The sequence below is a fragment of the Emydura macquarii genome, unplaced genomic scaffold (assembly GCF_026122565.2).
Source record: "Emydura macquarii macquarii isolate MOO-44397 ecotype Brisbane River unplaced genomic scaffold, CSIRO-AGI_Emac_v2 contig_3603, whole genome shotgun sequence".
In the NCBI taxonomy this organism is placed as follows: domain Eukaryota; kingdom Metazoa; phylum Chordata; order Testudines; family Chelidae; genus Emydura; species Emydura macquarii.
The window spans coordinates 7,921,420-7,937,301 of NW_027133740.1; the positions used below are offsets into that span (position 1 = coordinate 7,921,420).

The following is a 15,882-nucleotide window of genomic DNA, read 5'->3' on the forward strand; positions in this document are numbered from 1 at the left end:
ATTCTCGGTTATCACTTTGCTTCATGCTGTAGCTGCTTGGAATTTCCAGAGTGAATACACAGATGAAATTCCTGCTCCAAAAGCACAGGCCCCTCCTTCATGAGCTAAAAGAGACTCTCCATTAGCTGTTAGCAGAACTGGATCTAGGAAACACAGCTGAGCAATTCTTTTTCCATCCCCTGGAAGGGAGCGGTACACAAATATATTCTCATGCACTGGCTAATGTGTATTACAGGTGTGCTGAGAGGTCCCAATTGAGATCAATGCCCCCATTTAATTAGGTGCTTTACAAATGCACAGTCAGAGCATACACTCTAAATAGACAAAGCAGATAAAGGGGGTAGCATTGTCCCCATTTTACAATTAGGGAAACAGACAGAGGAATTAAGGGTGGGATTTGTAGAAATGCTCAGTGTCAGTTTAACTTTGCTCCCATGCAAGTCAATAATAAAGCTCCCATTGACTTCCATGGGAACCCAGTTAAACCAACATTGAGCACTTCTGAAATCCCCCTCTAAATGACTTTCCCAAGATCACGCAGGAAATCTCTAGCACATCTTCCAGTTGAACCATGACGTCTTGAGTCCCAATCTGACTCCTAGAACCAATCTTCTCTTTCTATTAACTCCCCTAAACTTTTTTGTGAGTATGTATTTCTTCTCTTTTACAGACCCAAGAAGTGAAATAAAAGTTTTGTATGCAAGAATGTGGCTTCAAGTTGTGCTACGCCTTCTCTGAAAAGGGCCGTTGTTAGCTGAAGTTGATGCTGTTGAACCCTACTGAAGTCTCCTGCTTTTGCTGACACTTTTCTCAATACCCCACCATTACAATGAGCTTCTTCTCCTATTTGGATCCCAGAAGGATCCAGTGGGGTGCCACATGGTATGCCATGCACTCCAGGATCCTACGCACCAAACCTGTGGAGTCAATGCTGGAAGGGACGGGCACCACCACCTCGCACGGGACCAAGCTGGCCCAGGTGCTTACTACAATGGATCTGGTTTCACTCGGAGTTGGAAGCTGTGTTGGCACTGGAATGTATGTAGTGTCTGGGCTGGTTGCTAAGGAGATGGCTGGGCCTGGGGTCATTGTTTCCTTCATCATTGCAGCAGTTGCCTCCATTTTGTCAGGTGAGTCATTCAGATCAGTTGTAAGACAAAATAAATGGTGGCTTCTATTTAGGACCTTATCCTGCAGGCTTTACTCCTGGGAGTAGCCCCAGTACAGTCAGTCAGGGAGAGTTGAGCCCATAGTTTAATGGTGCATGTTTTGCCTTTTGCATCGAGGATACAACTATTTCTAATAACCGAGGATCTGAGCTTGCAAGGTACTGAGCATAGACAACTCCTGCTGAAGCAAATGGCAAATGAGGGCATTCCTCAGGCCTTAGAATCAGGTCCCCAAAAAGACAAAAAGACTCAGATTGTCAGAATTCAAATGGAAAAACAAACAAAAACTCTTCCCATGTGTTTGTGCAGTTGCTATGATGGTGGGCCCATCTTGGCAACTGCACAAGCCTATGGATTGGTTGGTGTGTGTCTGTACACCCATTTACCTCAGCTGTGCATGCCACACTGAAAATCTGACCCAAAACATCCATCATCTCACAGTGTGTGTGACAGGAACCACGTGAAAACAACAAATACCAGCCATTGTGTTTAGACTGTTGCTGTAATAAACAGATTTTCAAGCTGGCAGTATTTTAGAGTGACTGAATAGCTAGGGGAATTGTAGGAGGAAATAAAGCCTCTTATTTAATCTCTGGGTTGCTGGGATGAATCCTGAATAAGATTATCGTGACCAAATTTAGTTACCTTTTGATAGCTGGCTGGTGGCCTGTATACAGTAGACGTGACGTCCTCAGCTAGTACATTTGAAAGACGAGCTGGAATTTTACATGTCATAATTCATAAACCAGGCAAAGACCAATGACAAAACAGCAGCATAAGCCTGTCCTAAGTCATTTAAATACTTAGAAGGCTAGATACTTTCAAGGAGGAAGAGAAGTGATTCAGACCTGGCTTGTGGCGCACCATCAGCCAGCTGTCTTAAAGCCTCAGTAGCTCATATAGCAAGAAGCCAATCTTTATTCAGTTTGGAGTTTACTGATAATTAATATTGGGTTGGTTTGAGGGTTTGTTTGTAAACCACCTTTTGAATCTAAAAAAAAAAGTGGCTGAAGCTGCATAGGAGGAAAATAGTGGACTTGAAATGACACTCAGTGAATCCAGACTCCTTTGCATGAATCCAGCTGAGTATAGGGATTGATCTGTGCTTTCCACCTGATCCAGTTATTCTTGGCATTTGTCCTTTACAGTTCATTGGTAGTGAACAGCCAAGAGGTTCCATCTCCAGCTGTTGAGAGAAGTCTGCATTATATAGCAGAATCTGATAGATGGATTTACTTTTATATGGGTGTTGGGTAAAAAAAAATGACAAAGGACTTTGATATGACAGCACCTGTAAATACAGTAAAGTGATCTCGCTCAGCTTTTAAAGCTAAGGCTTTAGAAATATAATGGTAGCTCTATTCTCTTCCATTGCAATTGCACATTGAGCTAAGTTTTCCTCATCCTTATATGACTGCAGCTCCCACTGAAGGCCATAGGTGCTACACCAGCATTACAGAGGGAACTTGACCCTATATTGAAAGGCATTCCTGGAATCATTACAGAGGAAGAGCAGACTGGGGTTCTGGTTAGCATTAGAGCCAAGTTCTGCTCTCCATCACCCTAGTTAAAATCCACAGTAACAGCAAGACATTTAATGCTGCTTTGCACCAGTGTAAATTACACCAGGACTTGCAGGCCTCTGCAGGACATACGGCCATGTCTAGCTCTAGAATAGGGCTTACAGCTGTGAACCCTGACTAGAGACAGTCACCTCCATCCAGCCCAAATGTAGGTGCCTAAATCCTTTGGAGGGGTGGGGCCTTGGCTGCAGCCCTCCCCAATATTTCTTTGGAGAGTTTCCTAAGCTAGCCACACTCAGCATGCTGGCTTCTGAGAGTCTCTTTTTTTAGGCGCACACTGTGCATGGGGAGCCTGGGTGCCTAAGTTGGGGTTATAAATTCCAACAGGTGTCAGCTAAGCCTTGCAGCTCCTATGTCCTAGTTATGAATCTAACCCTAGCAGGTAACCACCACACATGCTTAGCAGATCCCCTGCAAGATGGAAGTGCGAGGGGTGTGGACATGCACATACATCTCCCTCCCCTCAGAGAAACCTAGAATAAGAACCATCAAAGTGAACTCTTACCTGTCATGGAAATGTAACTCAGTTTTTTTCCATATTAAAGTGGGTGTGGGAATTTAGTGCTTGTGAAAGGTGTTGGCTTGGCAATCCCGAACACTGAAGGACAGCCACACGGCAGATGGTGCAGGACACCTATCACTGTGAGTAGGTCTACACTGCAGAGTGAAATTGATTTTAAATCAACCTTCACCCACCACATTTTAGAAGTCACAGAAGCATGATCACACCATGCTCATTGCATCGGGGGATTGTGTCCCCACTAGCCACGCTTGGGTCGACAGTCAAAGCAGTGCATTGTGGGTAGCTATCCCACAGCACAACTAGCCGCAGAGGCTTTTGGGAAGCTTATCATCCTCCCTCTCCCTCCCTTCTTGTCCCAAACAAACAGAACACTTTTTCAAACCATTTTTCTAAACCCTGCAGTCTCTGCCACGTATACGCCATTGCCAGAGAGGCATGGAGCCCACTCAGTACTGCACTATCATTGAGAGTGTCAAACACTTCACATTGTATCCTGCAGTATTTTCAATGGCAAGACAGAGGTCCCAGCACTGAAAATTGTGATGTTACTCAAGACGCCATACTACAAGCCATAGAATGAAACAATTCCCATTTGCTGCTGGCTGTCATGCACCATCTGCAGTCGGTAGAGCACCGCTTCTGGTCCCAGGAAACAAGCAATGACTTGTGGGATCGCATTGTTATGAAGGTGTGGGATGATGAGCAGTGGCTGCAGAACTTTCGTACGTGAAAGGCCACTTTTTTGGAACTCTGCGCAGAGCTTTCCCAAGCCCTGAAACACATGAACATTCACTTGAGACAGACTGACAGTGGAGAAGCGAGTGGCCATCACTCTGTGGAAGCTAGCAACGCCAAACTGCTACCGGTCAGTTGGGAATCAATTTGGAGTCAGTAAATCTACCATGGGAGCTCCTGTAATACAAGTTTGCCAGGCCATTAACAGACTTCTGCTAAGACGGGTAGTGACTTTGGGAAATGTGCAGGACATAGTGGATGGGTTTTTCCACAATGGGGCTCCCAAACTGTGGGGTGTGATATATGGCACACACATCCCTATCTTAGCACCAGACAACCTAGCCACAGAGTACATTAATTGAAAGGGATACTTCTCAATGGTGTTGCCAGCCCTTGTGGATCACAAGGGACACCAACATCAGTGTGGTCTGGAAAGGTGCATGACGTGCACATCTTTAGGAACGCAGATCTGTTCAAAAAGATGCAAGAAGGAACTTTCTTCCCTGACCAAAAAATAAATATTGGTGAAGTTGAAATGCCAATAGTGATCCTTGGAGACTCTGTGTACCCGTTGCTCCCCTGGCTGATGAAGCCATACACCAGGCACCTGGACAGCGAGAAGAAGAGGTTCAATAATAGGCTCAGCAAGTGCAGAATGGTCATGGAATGTGCATTTGGACGTTTAAAGGCACGCTGGCGCAGTTTACTCACTAGGCTAGACCTCAGTGGAAAAAACATCCCAGCAATTATTTTTGCATGCTGTGTGCTCCATGTCTGAGACACAAAAGGGGAGAAGTTCCCATTGGATTGGGTCATGGAGGCAGATAGGCTGGCTGCCAATTTTGAGCAGCCAGACAGCAGTGTAATACAGAGCCAACCACGGAGCGCTGCACCTCAGGGAAGCCTTGAAAAAAAAATCAGTTTTGCAGTGAGATCTAATGTTTCTGTAAAATCTGTGTTCTGTCTTCCCTTCCAAACCCCCATCCATTCCCCAGCACCACAGCATTGTGCTAAGCCCCCCAGCGGTAATCCCTACGGTCTCAATAAAGAAAGAGTAATCTTTAAAGCAGTATATTTTTATTGTGGATCATTAACAGTGGTGGGAAAGGAAGTTATTTCAACACTTTGCATGCATTGTTATGGGGCTGTGAGGGGACACAAAGCAAACTATGCAAGCAGCAAACACATTCCCATTTCTTAAAGAGGCTGGTGCCTCTATCTGCTCCCCTCACCTGGCATGGAATGGAGAACATACTGCACCCTGCTCAACCTCCTCCTAGATTGCTTGGGGGTGGGGGCTAGGAAAGAGTGCGTGAGTTAAGAGTTTTGCAGGGGCCACAGAGAGAGTCTATCCTGCTGCTGCTCTTCTTGAAGCTCAACCAAACATCTCAACATGTTTGACTGATCCCTCATTATGCGCAGCATCTCATCCCGCGTTGCAAGCTCACGTTCTTGGGCCACCTTCCTGTTCTCCATGTTCATTTTCTCCAATAATGAAATCCTCCAGGCTCTTAGCTCTGTGTCAGCAGCCACAGATACGTTCATTATCTCAGTGAACATGTCATCCCGAGCTCTTTTTTTCCACCTTCTAATCTGTGACAGGTAGTCAGCAGGAGTAGTAGACGCTGAGCTGAAGGCTGTGCTGTTCACTGAAAGGCAAGCAAAGCACAAGGTAACCATTGTTAGCTGGCCCCACAGATGAAAAGCAATGTTACAATGTAAAAATAACTCCCCTTTATATTCCCAAGAGAACAGTAGACCTGCATACCCATCTCTACCTATTGCAGGGGTCGTAGTGCCATTCCAGCCATGGCAAGTAAGGGTCTGGTGCATCCATTTCACAGTGTAGACCAGGCCTGTGTCTGCCACTGTATATCAGTCCTAACCCACTCCCTAGAGGAAAGGCGGTGCTTCAGTTTTCATACTTCATCCATTCCTTGGCCTTGATTCAGAGGCTGCTAACAAGCAGGTTCAATAGGGAACAGATTTTCAAATGCCTTGTATCCATAGTTGAAACTAGATTTTCAAGAGTTCAGCACCCACCATGCTGAGCTCTTTTGAAAATCTGACCTGAGGACCCTTTGCAGTGGAGATGTTTCATTTCTGTCAATCTGTCCGCTAGAAAATGCACTAAAATCACCCATCTCATGTCACATATGCCACCACTGCAGATTTCATTTCCGGCTGCAGCCAGGGAGAAGATGGAAAGTTGCAAGACACAAACAGGAATAAAATAACTTTTCATTCAAATGCAGTTTTTTCTGGAAGTTACTATTTTCCTGTCCCTTAAAAACATGGAAAGTGAAGACCAAAAAATGGTGGGCTCCCAGAACAAATATAAAACATGCATGATTAAATGCAGGCTTTTTTATTGGAAGACCTGAATGTTTATCTGAAACAAAGGAAAGACTCCGATTCCCCCAACCACACTAAAATAAGCTTAACTCCCTATTTTTCTCAGAGACAGCAGCTAGCATTTGGTATTATTTTTATTTCCTGATGTCACATTTTCTCTTTCTTCAGAGTTTTTCATTCATGATGCCTCAGCCACAGTAAACTTAAAAGCCTGGAGAGCTTGAAATAAGTTGTTTGGAGAGTGAGTGAAAGCGTGCTTATTTCAAAGTAGGTTTTCTCCGCTAGATACAAGAGTGCAGTGTCTTGCAACTTTCTGTCGGATTACGTCTTAACCTTAATATTACTTGCATGTAGTCTGCCATATTTACTGTTCTTCCTGAGTTGTTTTTGTAGCCTGGGAAAATATTTTCCTAAGAACTAGAATATATTTTGATAGTCTCTTCAACCATTTCCCTGTTTGATTGTTGACAGTTCTGATATTTATTATAGCAACACAATCTTGGAACGTAAAACTGCATCAGGGCTAAGGAACCAGAAAGGACTGTACATATAACTGGTTATTTTGTTTCAGTTTTCACTTAACATTTAGCAGTGTTCTAAACATATAAGGTACTGCACTCAGCCATTTGTGTTTGGTTTTTAGTGCTCTATTTATACTCCTAGCCTTTAATTCTTTATTAATTGAATCCCATGTCAGTTTTTCCATTATTTTATCCAGAATTGATGTCAGGCTAAATGGGATATAGTTACCTGGGTGATCTTGTTTGCCCTTTAATATTGGCGCAATATTACTACTCTTTCAGTCTTCTGGAATTTCCCCCATATTCCAAGATTTAGTCAAAATTAATATCAGTAGACAGAGAGCTCCCTCAGCCAACTCTTTTAGGACTCTTTGGTGCAAGTTATCTGTACCTCCTGACTTTAAAGTGTTTAATGTGGATGTCTAACATCTTTCTCATTTACCAATGGACTGGCATGCACTTCAAATACATCATCCTGATTCTTTCCAAATGCAGAACAGAAACATTTATTGAACACTGCTGCCTGTTCTGCATCAACAATTTTGTCATTTTAGTCTAATATAAGGTCTATACTATTGCTAGGATTTCTTTTGTTCCTAATATACTTAAGCTTTCTTATTGTCCTTAGCCCTGCCAACCATAGATTTTTTCCCTGATGTCTTTAGTGTCCCTTAACTTTCTGCACTTAACTTGAAATGTATATCAACTGCTATCACTTTTTTTATTATTATTATTTCTTATTGCTACCTTCACTTCACTATTGAAGTGGGATGGGCTTTTGGTCAGAGTTGTCCTTTGTGATTTTGGAATTGTGGCTTTTTGACTATCTAATAAACTCTTTAAAAAGAGTTTCCAGTTATTCATGTTTATTGTTGAAGTTTTTCCTCCATTTTGGGAAGTTAACGCTTTTTGAAGCACCAAATCTATTACTGGTTGGGACTGTCCTCTCTTTGCCCTCATTGAATGTAAGGTGGTCATAATCACTGGTCCCTAAGCACTCACTAACATCCAATCCAGTCACTAATTCATCTTCACCCATCATAATAAGGTCCAAAAGAGAGTTACCTCATGTTGGGTGCAAAACCTTTTGTGTTAGAAAATCTCTAGTTTTTAGAAAAGCTAAAAATATTTCACTAATAGCTGCAGGAGGCCTCCAGCGTTTCTCCTTAACTGAAGCCCTCAAAATACAGTTTCTCTTTCCACACCTTACAGACAGGTGTTTAAAGAATACCTCATCCTGTTCTCTGGTTTGATTAGGTGATCTGTAGCAGACAGCCACCAGTACTCCTCCTGGGCTTTGTCAGTCAGTACATTGATACATGGGCATTCGAGATCTGTGTTGGAGTTATCAGAAACTCTAGAACAGGTACTCTAATGTAGAGTGCTGCACCCCTTCCCCCATTACCTGCTCTATTCTTCCTGGACTGGTTATAACCAGTGATTCTAACATTCCAAGCATGCAGGTTGTCCCACCAGGTCTCAGTAATGCCGATCTGATTTCTTCTCATTGATGAGAATGTCCACTCCTCTTGCTTGTTACCAAGAGTCCTAGCATTGATAAATAAGCAACTGAAACCAATTTGAACCAATGTGAAATTGGTTTGCAACATGCTGCATTTGAACTGCATTTGTCTTATCACCCTCCCCTTGTACTGTTAGTTTAATATCTGCCAGGCTGCTCTGGCTAGTCTCCATCTGAGAAGCCTACCCAGCCCCCTCCCTGTAAACAGCCTTCTCCCCCATTAGAAAGGAGCCTAGTGATCCACAAAACCAAAACCTTCAGCTTCACACCAGTCATGCAGCCAGTGGTTCACCTCCAGTGTTTTCTGCCTTCTCAGAGATCCTTCCGGTCCCATGAGCAAAAGAGAGGAGAATAGCTCATGGACTTCCCTCTTTTTTAGCTCTCTTCCAAAGTCCCTGAAGTCTTCCATAATCAGTGTAGTTCCACTTGATGCAAAGTCATTGGTTCAGCTTCAAAATGGGCAAATGGTAGAATCTAAACTTTTCCATAGCCTGAGATTGGTCATATCCAGATACAATGGGTTTGGCTGAGGTCCATCTCTAGTAAGAGAGGGTGGGTTTGGTTTTGAACTCTGTCCCAGTTAGCAGAACTCCTAAAGTTCACAGGTGCCTCAGTGAAATTGTAGTAGTATTTTACCCTTATTTAGCAGTATTATCCAGGGACCTCATGGCACTTCACAAACTTGGTGTGTGTTAGTGAAGTGGATCAGCTGGCTTAGCAATGAACAATACCTAGTCTAGTCAGCAGGTTTCTCCCAGAGGTTTGAGTATATTTGTTTACAAGAGAAGCTAAATGGCTTCCTGTAACCAACAGTAACCTAAGTTACACAATCCAGTCCTGTGACAACAGGTGCAGGTTCTCCCTTACTAAAATAAGCCACACCCATACAAGGCCTATTTTTCACCAATGCAGTGCACTTACACTACGGGCCTATACTAGTGCAGCTGACTGGTGCAAAAATCCCTAACATAGACATGCCCTCAGTTTTCAAAGCCTGCTAAGAGCAAATGGCTCAGTCCATTGTTTATACCAGTCTGTGGGGTGTTCTTCTGTAAGTACGTTAGACGTAAGTAACAACATTACCTGTATTACCGTGAATTTAAACCGGGGGACAGAGCAGAACTTGGTTCTAATGATGCTAAGAAGCCAGAACACAAGTGTTATTCCTCTCTGATAGTTCTAGGAACATCTTACAACATAGAGTGAAACTCTCCTGTTATGTTGGCCTAACGCCTATGGACTTGAGTGAAGAATTTAGCTCAATGTGCAACTGCACTGGAAGAGAATCTGATTTTTTTTTTTTAAGGCTTTAGTTTTTAAAAAGCTGAGAGATCTTTTTTATTTTATCTGCTGTCACTGTGTCATATTAAAGTCCTTTCCCATTATTCAGGTTCTTACCCAATACCCCCATAAAAGCAAACCCATCAATAAAGTCGCATAATGCAAAGACTTCTTTTAACAGCCAATGTGTTGCCTAAACACACAGCAGGGTACTCTGCTGTGTTGGGAAGTATGGAATTCTTTTCTACTTCTGAAGTGCCACTTAGCTGCAGGTAAAGCATGAAACTGCTTGTTATCTTGATATCTTGTTATCTGACTAACCTGCCTCCATATGAATATGCCTAGCAACACTTGTCCTGTCTTTGCGAGATGGAGATCTCACTTCTGTGCATGTTTTATTGATAGAGTTCCCTCTTAGGAATTTGGGTCTAATGACCATTTGAATATGAGCAAACTAGAAGTGGCTTAAGTGGATCCTTACAGCAGGATTTAAGTGGATAGCCAGCCACATGTACAAGAATTGCACTCACTTGCTGAAAAGAGATACCAACTACACAAATATTGTAGCATAAAAACTTTGGTGCTTCCTCCATCACTGCTGGTCAGAAATTCACAATGAACCTTGAGTGTCTGTGGCTGCTATTCACATTTGTCAAGATGATCAAGAGCTGAAGTTCTAAAAGCTTTCACATGCCCAGCACTGCCCAAAACATCACTTCCCTGCTGTCAAAATAGTCAGCACCCTGGCTTAGAGCGAATGCATTTGTTTGCCTTAGGCTTTCTGCACACTAGAAAAATTAGTACTCACATCACAGCCACTGTTCGCAATGGTGCAGCTGGGCTTAGATATTTGTGGAAGCCAAGAGCCGCACCAATGTTAACATGCGATGAGCTGAACCAGTAGTAGCTTCCATGGGATTTTTGTGTATGTAAAATACCCTAGTATGGGCAGCACTTGAAAATGTTGGTGTGTACACACACACACACACACACATACACATACACACTATGCCACAATCTGCTAATAAGCAAGCTAAGAGATCAAAAAGTATTAGGCTCCGAACTTTAAAAAGAGATTAGGAGCCTAATTCCTTTTGAGCATTCAGCCCTAAACACCCATGCCAGTTAAAATAAATCTGGTCTCAGTTATGACACTTTGTCATGCAGAGAGGTGGGATTGCTAATGAGTGGCTTATCCATATCTTCTCACTTACATCTTATAAACAATCTATCGCAATCACTCAGGAAGTTGTACAGTAAATCCCCTGACATTCTCCAGGTTGAGGATGCTAGGCTCTACTCCAAGCAAAGCTATTTGGTGACTTAAATATTCGTTCAGACCGAAGGATGTTGAATTCAAATTGTCTCAGGCTATCCCCCATACAAAAAGCAAGGAAGGAGGATAATACATCCCAAAGGCAGCAGGACCCATACCAATCGTCTGCTTGTCTAGCCCGCAAGCCAGCTAAACAAGCTTGTTTCCATCAGTCACATGGAATAGTTAGCAATAGAAGCTGTGTGTGGAAGCTGGCAAACACCTAGCAGAGTGCTAAGGCATCGTGAGCCATTCTGTGCTGCAAAACAGGAAGTCACCTGTGCCAGACCCACCCTACCCCAACATCTCAAAGCAGGATGCCTCTGGTTACTCAAGATGCTAGGATCCACCCTGAGCCATTGTTTACTGCAAGGCAGGGTACTCTGATGCTCGATGTGAAGCTGCTGGTTGCCTCACAGGAGATTAAGCCGAAACAAGATGAATCAAAGAATGGAGATTTAAAATAAAGCTATAAAATAGTTATTTAGTTATCCTGACTACTGAAAACCCAAACCACTCAGCTGTGCTTAATTGCTCCTGAATATCAGTAACCATAATTATACAAGTGTAATGATTGGCATACCAGTTACAAGCTGTGGCTGACATTCAAGGAAAAAATAATGGATGGGAGACAAATGGTCTTTTATGAAAAAGATTGCTCTCTCAACCAGCTGTTCTGTGGGTATGTTTTCTGTAGAAAGCAAGCAATCACTCCCAATGGGAAAAAATCTAATTCAGAATTCAAAGGAATATTGCAGGGAGATGTACCATGTCTTCTGTTTGCAAAAACTCCATTTACAAATTTGGAGCAAGACTCTGCTATCCGTGTGAATGTTTCCTATGTCACTAAACAAGGAACTGTATTCCTGCCTCATACGCAAAATGGCTTAGGGGCAAAATAATTGGATTCTGTGGAAAGTCTATAATCCACAGGTACTGGGAACACTTCAGAACCTTGGTTTGGCAGTGAGAAAGGAAACAGCATCTAGTGGAGATAGCAGGTTGCTTTCAGGAAGGTGTTTTGGAAAGGGCAGTTTTTTATTTTAGTAAGTGAATAATTTTTGTAAATCAAAAAAAAAGTCAAACAGCAAGGTTCCAATCCTGCAAACACTAACACCTGGGAATCAATTTTAAGAGTCATATTGAGTTCAAGTGGCTACTCATTCTATACCCAATCAAGACTAACATTACCAGTCTGCTGTACACCAAGGTTATTCAAAACTTCACTTTTTTTTCTTTTTTTTTGGGGGGGGGGGGATGCATTTGGTTTATTTCACAGAAAAAGTCTCCTTACTGTACAGATTTAAAAAATTTAATGCTTTTAAGAAACGAAGAAACTTCTCTGCCCCCCGCCCACCCGATTCAGAGTTTCTCAGCCTGCTCACCGCCCCCCAGATATGGGGACCCCGGCACGGCCGCTTACACTCCAAAGCTGTGATGGGCCAGCCCTTCTGACAGCCCCCCATGCACCAAGGGTCTCATTGTGGGGCTCTCTGCCTCCACCCAGCATCAGAAGAGGCTCCCCCCCGTTTAACTGAAAGCAGCTATAGAGCTGGATCTCAGATGCTCCTGCTCCAGTGGCACAGGATTCTACCTCTCAAACCAAGGAAGAGTCTCCATTATATGTTAGCAGAAAAGGGTTTGATGAGTTCCAATTCTATCCAAAGGAGGGCAGTGACACAAAATCATAATAGAAAGTTAATTCTTTTCCTCCTTGAATTTCAGAGCACTACATAAAGATAGTAAATATATCATTAGCCTCATTTTATGTTCAGAGAAACTGAGGCACAGAGAAGTGGAGTAATTTGCCTAAGGTCACCCAGCAAGCCAGTGGCATAGCCAGATCTTGTGTCCCACTCCCGTACCTTACCCACTAGATAATATACTGTATACCATAGTCCTGCTCTCACTGAAATCAATGAGCATGGAGTGTTTTTATGAATGGCAGTATATCTATAATGCATACAATCTACAACTAATGCATAGAAAAATATATTACCCTTCCATAGGGCAACTCTAGTGGAATAATTGAAACCACAGATCTAGTCATTAATAAGTCATCACTGTTATTGATAAATACTCAAACTGGCACAATCTTTTTTGAACCTTGTCTTTTCATTGGCTAACCGCAAAGAGATTATGATTTTTAAAACCATCAACAAGTGAAATAGAATACCTGTCCCCATTAAGTCATCTGTTTCATTAATCTTTCAGGCACATAGTAATCTGTTAATGTCTTACGTGTGCAGATTGCATGCATTTTTAATCAGATTTGAATAATGACTTTTTATATGTAGATGGATGATTAGGGGGTTCTTGTTGTTCTTGCAACTTGGCTTGCATATCAGAAAAACCTCTCAGGTGTCCTTTTAAAAAAGCACTATTATTCATGCAAGTTAAAAAGTGTGTGAAACATACATAAACTCCATCAATAAGAACGCAAGTTCCATTGCATTTAACTTGAAGATCTAACAGTTTTGTGATTATACTCAACATTTAAAAGCTGCGCTTATTATAAGAGTGTTTGCTTTATAAAATTACTACAATTTCACTTTCCTTCAGACACCAAACTGATTCAGAAATAAAACACTGTTTTGAATTTGCAAAGAAGAGTACTTTCTGGTGAAATATTAAATACCTTTTCTACCCAATGCTCAATAACGGCTATACATCATGTTTTACTTGTTAAACCCATGGAGTAAACAAACATGGTAACATGGTTTTTATGGAAGCACAGATGATGGTTATATAGTTAAGGTGGAGATGAATTTTGCGCTTAAAGCAGTAACTCAATCACTTTGTTAAATATGAAGAATACAGCATATCCCTCCCAAAATTACAATACTTACTCTGAGTACAGAATGAATTTTCTGAAAATTTACAAGTAAATTTGTTAATTAATTTCAGTTAAAAGTTTTAAATTAGTTCTTTACGTTTTGCATCATGTATTAGGCCATTGGGGGGGAGGGGGTCCCAAATGATCCTAATGTAATAACAATATAGGAAGCTTGAAGAGTATGTGAAAGCTCACTGAAGTCTCCTGCACTGGCTAGATGTTTTTGCTTTTTGTGATTAATGGCCATTTGTCATGGTTATTTTTCATAACTGAAAGCTTATTGTTCCTCAGCCTCTGTTAACAGATAATGTTCTTCTGTGGAAAACTCCATACAGAATTGTCCTCTTTCACAATGGCCACTGCCTCCTTTTGCTAGTGAAGCCAAGCTGCCCTCAGGGAAGAGAGTGTTCCCATCTGCACCAACTGTTGGACTGCGGCCACCACAGGCATACTCTTCCATGTAGTCACTCAGAGCTCCCACCAATCAGCATCCATCCACCCCTTAGCCATTCAGCCTTCCTGCCACTCTCTGATCTGTTGGGAATTGTGATTCCCCTCCCCCCCCCCCTTGTGTGAAGCTTTGGTGCACTTGGGAGACCTTTGTTCCCTGATCTTAACTGCAATTGTGTCTGACGTGAACAACACTATGAAGGGTCCAGTTATTACTATTAGTTGTAGTACAGCATTAGAAGGCCCAGCTGAGATTGGGCCCATTTGTGCTAGGCACAGTGTAAAACACAGACAGTCCCTACCCTGAAGAGCTGACAGTCAAACTAGATATAATAAATGGGGGGTGGGGAAACAGAGGTGAAATGATAACAGGGAAAGAACAGGTTAAAGAATATTTAGATAAGCTCAATGTATTCACATCAGGAGGACCTGACAAAATTCATCCTGGGGTACTTAAGGAACTAGCTAAAGCAATTTCAGAACTGCCAGGCCAGCATTAAAGATAATCACTAAAGCAGAATAGGACACAATCCAACACAACCCTGCAAAAGCAGCATTACTGTATATCCATTTCATACAGATTCTTCCTCCAAATAGGAATAATTGCCTGGCTGGGTTGTGTGGGAGGGGACGAGGGGTGCACAGGGATTATTGCTAGGTCTCAGGCAGATACAAACTCATACATCGTGTGGCCCCTAGACCCTTAATCTAGGACTTTCTCCTTGTCCTAGTATATTCTCCTCTGGCTCCCATTACAGAGGCCTCTTTGGCAGGGTCTTTCTGCAGGCTTTGAGAAGTCTCCAAAGCCAAGCAAAAAGCTTCTGGGTGTGATTCTCAAGCAGGCTTCAGTGTCATTGAAACAGGACTTATGCTCCTAGTTCACTACGGCACTTTTGAAAATCCCAGCCTCTGTCCCCATGCTGACTTTGCAGTGTCTGGGGTCTCTGGCAGGTGCCCTTGTATGGCACGATCACAGAGTGTCTCTTCAGCAACCAGCACTGCCTAGCCTGTCACAAACACAGTCTGTTCCTTTTCCACCACAGGTACCTTTACACCTTGGTTTCCAAGCACAGCACAGGCAGCCTGCCAAACATCTTTCTTTCTCTAGCTCACCCTTTACTGCCCCCTTCCTCCCAGTTATATAGTCTCCAAATTACTGAGACATTTGTCTTATTAGCCCAGCAATTACCACCCAGATGTCAGCAATGCCAAAATAAACTGGTTAATTAACTTCACTCAAGCCTGCAGTCTTCCCAGGACTGCAACTACTTCCATGACCAGGGTGCTACAGAGAGCGCCCTGTCACAGACAGGCATGCCAGGATTTGGCCCAGGGAGTATAACTGCATATGAAAGAGTAAACACTGGAATAAAACGGTATAGCTAGGACCATCTTCTGCAGCAATACAGTTCTGACAGTGAGGGTGGCACCAGTGAGCCAGTCTAATGGGGTTAAGAACAGCTTGTCCATCATAACAAAGAGAGAATAGCACTGAATCAGTGATAGCGCCAGTAATCTGCTGCCAGAGAGGACACAGCTCTGTGCACCCTCCCTGTCTGCCTGGATTTTTATCAGCACTGCTGTTTAGAGAG

At 42.7% G+C, this 15,882-nt stretch overlaps 1 protein-coding gene across 1 annotated transcript in view; it reads left to right on the plus strand.

Moving 5' to 3' along the window:
- The first annotated feature begins 829 nt into the window (after nucleotides 1–829).
- SLC7A14 (solute carrier family 7 member 14) overlaps nucleotides 830–15,882 on the plus strand; it is a 38,458-nt gene continuing 23,405 nt past the window's right edge. The window contains exon 1 of the mRNA XM_067536444.1: nucleotides 830–1,130. Within this exon, the coding sequence (XP_067392545.1) occupies nucleotides 830–1,130 (301 nt within the window). The remainder of the gene's footprint in view (nucleotides 1,131–15,882) is intronic.